The sequence below is a fragment of the Pelodiscus sinensis genome, chromosome 18 (assembly GCF_052426305.1).
Source record: "Pelodiscus sinensis isolate ZL-2025 chromosome 18, ASM5242630v1, whole genome shotgun sequence".
Lineage (NCBI taxonomy): Eukaryota > Metazoa > Chordata > Testudines > Trionychidae > Pelodiscus > Pelodiscus sinensis.
This window is the reverse complement of record NC_143069.1, coordinates 29,724,794-29,731,063: the sequence shown is the minus strand read 5'-3', so window position 1 is coordinate 29,731,063 and position 6,270 is coordinate 29,724,794. Positions and strand designations below refer to the sequence as shown.

At 49.1% G+C, this 6,270-nt stretch overlaps 1 protein-coding gene across 1 annotated transcript; it reads left to right on the top strand.

The window, feature by feature from the left end:
• The first annotated feature begins 511 nt into the window (after positions 1 to 511).
• LOC102452043 (olfactory receptor 5C1-like) lies at positions 512 to 1,444 on the top strand. The gene has a single exon (XM_006115124.3). The coding sequence runs from the start codon at positions 512 to 514 to the stop codon at positions 1,442 to 1,444; it is 933 nt and encodes a 310-aa protein (XP_006115186.3).
• The last annotated feature ends 4,826 nt before the right edge of the window (positions 1,445 to 6,270 follow it).

Sequence of the window (6,270 nt, the reverse complement as noted above, 5' to 3'; positions counted from 1 at the left end):
GAACAGAAGCCAGGAGTCCTGAGTTCCTGTCCTGCTGCCTGTCCATGCCATGGGGCCACGCTGCCTCCAGGCCCTGCTGTTATCTCCCTGACCCCTTCAGCTCCCCCAGCTCAACAGCTCTGCAGACTTAAATCACTAATTCCATGAACGCAGCTTTCCTCACCAATTTCCTTTCTCCTGCTAATGCCCTCCCTAACGTGTGCTTGGATATTGGCTTAGTCTTTGCTTCATGCCCTGAGCTGTCCTGTGGCATCATGTGTGGCTGTACCCTAGCTGCCCCACCCCAGAGGTGGCTGCATCTCAGCACTGAGTGAGACATTGTCATGGGGTATTATATGGAGCTGCTCCCGAACTACCCATCCTAGAGGTAGCTGCGTCGCTCTACCAGGCCAGCTCTCCACTAATCCTTGACACCAGGAGAGGGCGGTGCCAAGCCCACATGGGGAGGGGGAATTGGCAAAGGGGCAGGCTCTCACCCATGCTCTCTCCCCACAGATCTGCACACTGCCCCATGGCTGGGATAAACCACACGGGGGTGACTGATTTCCTCCTCGTGGGCTTCCCCTCCAGCCGAGACCTAAGCCTGCTCCTCTTCTCTCTTGCATTGCCCGTCGTCCTACTGGGCCTGATGGGAAACTTGGGCCTGGTGGTTCTGATCCGTGCTGAGGGCTCGCTCCACACTCCCATGTACTACTTCCTCAGCCACCTGGCGCTGCTGGACCTCTGCTCCTGCTGCACCGTGGGTCCCGTCATGCTGCAGGGCCTGATGGCTGGCTGGGTCACTCTTCCCAGCCTGGCCTGCGCTCTCCAAATGTTCCTCTTTGCTGCTGCCGCGGACGCGGAGTGCTGCCTGCTGGCTGCCATGGCCTACGATCGCTACGCCGCCATCTGCCACCCTCTGCACTACCAGGCTGCCATGCCGCCCCGCCTCTGCTGCGGGATGGTGCTGGGCTCTTACATGGCGGGAGTGGCCAGTGGGGCCGTGCACACCAGCCTGGCCTTCCGCCTGCCCCTCTGCCATAGCCGCATCCTCAACAGCTTCTTCTGTGACATCCCACCTGTGCTGGCCCTGGCTTGTGCTGACACCAGCCTCAACCAGGCCCTGCTGCTGGCCATTTGTGGCACCATCCAGAGCATCACCTTGCTGGCCATTCTGGCATCCTATGGTCTCATCTTGGGGGCTGTGGGACAGGTGGGCTTGTGCCGGGCTGCATCCACCTGCAGCTCCCACCTGGCAGCTGTGGCTGTGCTCTATGGGACACTCATCTTCATGTACCTGCGGCCCGAAGGAAGCTACTCCGCGCAGGCCGACAAGATGGCCGCCGCTTTCTACACCGTGGCCATCCCCACCCTCAACCCCGTCATCTACAGCCTTCGCAACACCGATGTCAAGGGGGCCCTAGCTAAGCAGCTCTTGGGCAGGCGCCACATGTGGGGGAACTGAGACAGGGACTGGAGGAGGGTGGCTGAGAACTAAGGGATAGGGAAGGAGGCTTCTTAGGGTCTGCAACAGCATTGGTGTAACTCATTAGTGGAAATCCAACCTAGTTTGATGGGTGAGCATCAGAAATGCACGTGCCTGAGAGGCAGTAGCTAGGTACCACACAGTAGTTCTTCCTTCAACCTTGCTCTGGCTGTGCTGGGGGTTAGGTGGGTTTAGTTACGTCCCTCTGGAGTGTAGGCTTTTCACACCCTCAGCTGACATAGTTGGGTGGACCAACTGCTTAGCATTGGCCAGGCCTGAGCAAAGTGATCAAAATCTAGCCAACAACCTTTTTGGCTCTTTCTTTATGGTCAGCAGGTGCTTAATGACTCCAGACATCTTACAGACCTGCAATTGCATACCTGGGGCGGATCTATGAACTCCATCCCCTGGACAATATCTGACTCGGTGGGATCATAGGATAAGCATCCTGTTCATTGCCACAAACTCCCACCACAACCCATCAGCTGCTCTGCTTCCACCCCATCCCGTCTCTGAGGATACCAGCTCCTAACAAGGCTCAGAGCAGCGTGGAACAAGGCTCACCAAACTGAGTGATTGGGCAACAAAATGGCAAATGAAATTTAATGTGGATAAGTGTAAAGTAATGCACACTGGGAAAAATAACCCCAACTATACATACAGTATGATGGGGGCTAATTTGGCTATGACAAATCAGGAAAGAGATCTTGGCATTATCGTGGACAGTTCCCTGAAAACTTCCACACAGTATGCAGTGGTGGTCAAAAAGACAAATAATTCCTAGGATGCTAGGAATTATGAAGAAAGGGATAGAAAATAAGACACAGAATATCTTACTGCCCCTGTATAAAACTATGGTACGCCCACATCTTGAATACTGTGTACAGATGTGGTCTCCTCACCTCAAAAAAGATATTTTGGCCTTGGAAAGGGTTCAGAAAAGGGCAACTAAAATGATTAGGGGTTTGGAACGGGTCCCATATGAAGAGAGGTTAAAACAACTAGGACTTTTTAGTTTAGAAAAGAGAAGACCGAGGGGGGATATGATAGAGGTATATAAAATCATGAGTAGTGTGGAGAGGGCGAATAAAGAAAAGTTAAATCAAATGAAGTTAATGGGTAGCAGGTTTAAAACTAATAAAAGAAAGTTCTTCTTCATACAGCGTGTAGTCAACCTGTGGAACTCCTTGCCAGAGGAGGCTGTGAAGGCTAGGACTATAACAGAGTTTAAGGAGAAGCTAGATAATTTCATGGAGGTTAGGTCCATAAAAGGCTATTAGCCAGGGATAGAAATGGTGTCCCTGGCCTCTGTTTGTCAGAGGCTGGAGAAGGATGGCAGGAGACAAATCACTTGATCATTGTCTTCGGTCCACCCTCTCTGGGGCACCTGGTGCTGGCCACTGTTGGCAGACAGACTACTGGGCTAGATGAACCTTTGGTCTGACCCAGTACAGCTGTTTTTATGTACTTATGTTGTTGTATTAGCAGTAATGAACATACCGGTGGATGTATTGGAGATGGGAGCATGGGCAGACCCAGGTAGAGGTGGTTGTGTTTATGCTGCACATTCCTGTGTTTGGTGGGTACTCGGGAATAGATGGGTTTTAAAAGCTCTGTTTTTGGCATGGTGCAACCACAGTGTTGGGACCCACAATTTGAAGACAAGGGCAATTTGTCAGAGAGGGCTCAACGAAGCCCTCTGAGCACGATTAAAGATTAAAAAATCTGAAGTAAAATGAAAGACTCCAGAATCTCAGTCTGTTCAGAGAATGGGAAGAGATGACTTGCGCCCAATCCATAAGTATCTACGTAGGGATAAATGCTTAATAATGGGCTGTATAATCCAGCAGCAGAAGGACTTGCCCCATCCAATGGTGAGACATTGAGTTAGACAAACTCAGACTGGAAATAAGGTGTACATTTGTAAGGATGAGTGGAATGAATCATGGGACAATTGATCAAGGGTTGTGGTGGATATTCCATCCCTGACCAAATTTCGGTCAAGCTGGGTTGGTTCTCTGGGAGATCTGCTGTAGGAATTGTCTTGGGGCTGTTCTCTAGCCTGTGTGACAAAAGGGGCCCCATTATGAATATAGGAATAAATCTCAAAAGTTTCCATGTGCGACAGAAAGGCAAAGGCAAGATGCGCTGCCGGCTGTGATCGGTCAACCCTACAGCTCAAGGATGTTTGTCTAAAAGTTTAGCGCTAGTTCAGAGAGGAATGAATCCTAGGATCTGTGTGTGTGTGAGATGTGATGAGCCGAATGGTCCGTCTGACTTTGATTTCTAAGAACCTCTGTTAACAATAAGTGGGGAGGGTGGCCAACCTTCCAGCATTGCTTGGGAGACTCCAGTAATTAAAGATGAATCTTTAAAGTTTATGCCATGTGAAGAGACATCCAAGAATACAGCCAACCAAAAGTGGCTACCCTAAAAGTGGCACATTTACTAAGAACGACCTTGATTCACGGACACACATAGGGTATGTCTACACTAGCCCCCTACTTTGAACTAGGGAGGCTAATGTAGGCATTTGAAGTTGCAAATGAAGCCCGGGATTTAAATATCCCAGGCTTCATTTGCATGTTCCTGTCCAGTCACCATTTTGAAATTCCACTAGTCCAAACTAACTGCCTGCGGCTACACGCGGCAGTCAAACGGTAATTCGAACTAAGTCATTAGTTCGAATTAACTTGTGGATTAACTTCTGACTGCCGCGTGTAGCCACAGGCAATCAGTTCGAACTACGGGGCATTTAAAAATGACGCCCGCCTGGGAACATGCAAATAATTCCTGGGATATTTAAATCCCGGGCTTCATTTGCAACTTCGAATGCCTACATTAGCCTCCCTAGTTCAAACTAGGGGGCTAGTGTAGACATACCCATAGAGAGATTGCAGGAGTCGTGCCCCTCCCCTATGGGCTTGGATTTACTTCCTTCCACACCATATAGGGATCCTTGAGCTCCCTTCCCCCACTATATAAGGTGAGTTCACTCCCCTTCCCCTCTCTATGTGCAGGGCCTCCGGATCTGGGATATTTAACTTCTCCTCTAGATTGAAAAGGAGCCAATAATGCAACAGGAGAACTTTTAATGAATTTTTTCTGACAGTCAAAATAAATCTGATGGCCTTCCCCTGATATTAAAAAAACATCCTCCCCAGAAAAAAATGGTTCCTTCCAGGAGCAAGAGAAGCACCATTGACTGGGATAAACCATGTTACTGTGAGGGAGTGGTAAGAAATAGCCACAGCTCAACTTAGAGATCACATTTTCTTTAGTCTCTCAACAATATATAATTTTTCCAGAATTTTTTTTCTGGTCTCAGTCGGTGTCAGCCAAAGACCCATGAGAATGGGGCCTTCCAAACTGGTAGTTATAGCAGCTGGCCAGCTCCCTCCCCACAAGCAGAATGGGACCTTCCAAAGAGGCAGTTATGGCTGTTGATCCTATCTCTCCCTCCAGTGAGAATGGAATGTTCCAAAGTGGCAGTTATGGCATCTGACCAGGCCACTGCCCTGTCCCCAATGGCTACTCAGACCCCGGGGCTGGGGTGGGGAGGGGCTGCACAGCCCTGACCTGGCAGGGGTGGGACTGATGTGGTCTGTCTGTCCTGTGTCCATTGCAGCAGGACAGACAGGTGGGGGCAGGGGGACCTCCCTTTAAGAGAGCCATGGGGACAATGGTCCCCCTGGGCGCTGCCATTTAACCCTCGTCCATATATCAATTGTGGAAGCAGGCCCTTAACATAAGTGGGGGCAGGTCACAGGGGAATACTGAGTGGTGGCAGGATAAGCATGTTTAGGTGGGAAAAGAAAAAACTGTAACATGTTTACTGCGCTGTATAAAAGAGTTCACCTGGCTGTGTCCAGTAGAAATCCTCTTGTGATTTCTCCACAGCGCTGTGTAATGAAGTTCGGTTCATCAGGTCTCCGGCCTCTGTCTTGACTTTTCTCCAACACTCTTCTACTCATGCACATTTCATACACTCAATCAACACCATGACTTGTGCTTTGAAGATTGCTGACCCCCTCAATCCTCAAACCGCTGCCCACAAATACTCAAATCATCTTTAACAGGGACATTTCAGTGTACTTTTCCTAAATATCAGCAGTTGAACAGCACTTAATGCAGCTTTCTACCTTATGCCATCTGTGCTATAGGGACATTGTTATCTTGTGTCTATTTATGATCTAAGGTCACTTACTGGCAGTGCTTAATTAGTCATGAAAGAAGTGCCAGGATGCAAGCAGTTAAGTGCCAGGACTAAAACAATTTTTTAACATTGACTGATGCAGCAACAACAGAGACAGTGGGCTATGAGCTGCCAAACCTAAAAGTGCCGGGGCTCAGCTGCGGCAAGCCCTGGCACAAATTAAGCACTGCTTCCTGGGTAGTGGCCTATGCCATGTCTTTAGGCTTTAAGCCTTATTTTGCTAAGCTAAATATCATACTAACCTGAGGTCCTGAGGCCCTGCATTACAACATGAATTAAAACTTGTATTTCGCCTCTATGCCCTAAATACACCTGATATCATTTATTCTTGGTGACCAAGGTTCAACCTCTCCTGCATTCAGGATTCTTATGGGGTCTCTTTCCAGAGGATAAGTCCACCAATGATTATTAGACAAGATGTTCAAGCATGCAAGGCCAGGCTCCAGGTGTCTCTAAACTGCCTTTGCAGTTTCTGGGCTCTGATTTCAGAATCTGAGACTGGATGGCAAGGGATGGATCACTGGATAATTGCCCTCTTCTATTCATTCCCTCTGAAGCACCTAGCACTGGCCATTGTCAGAAGACAGGA

Coding starts and splice junctions, on each gene's coding strand:
- LOC102452043 (XM_006115124.3), top strand. CDS start 512: ATGGCTGGGATAAACCACACGGGGGTGACTGATTTCCTCCTCGTGGGC.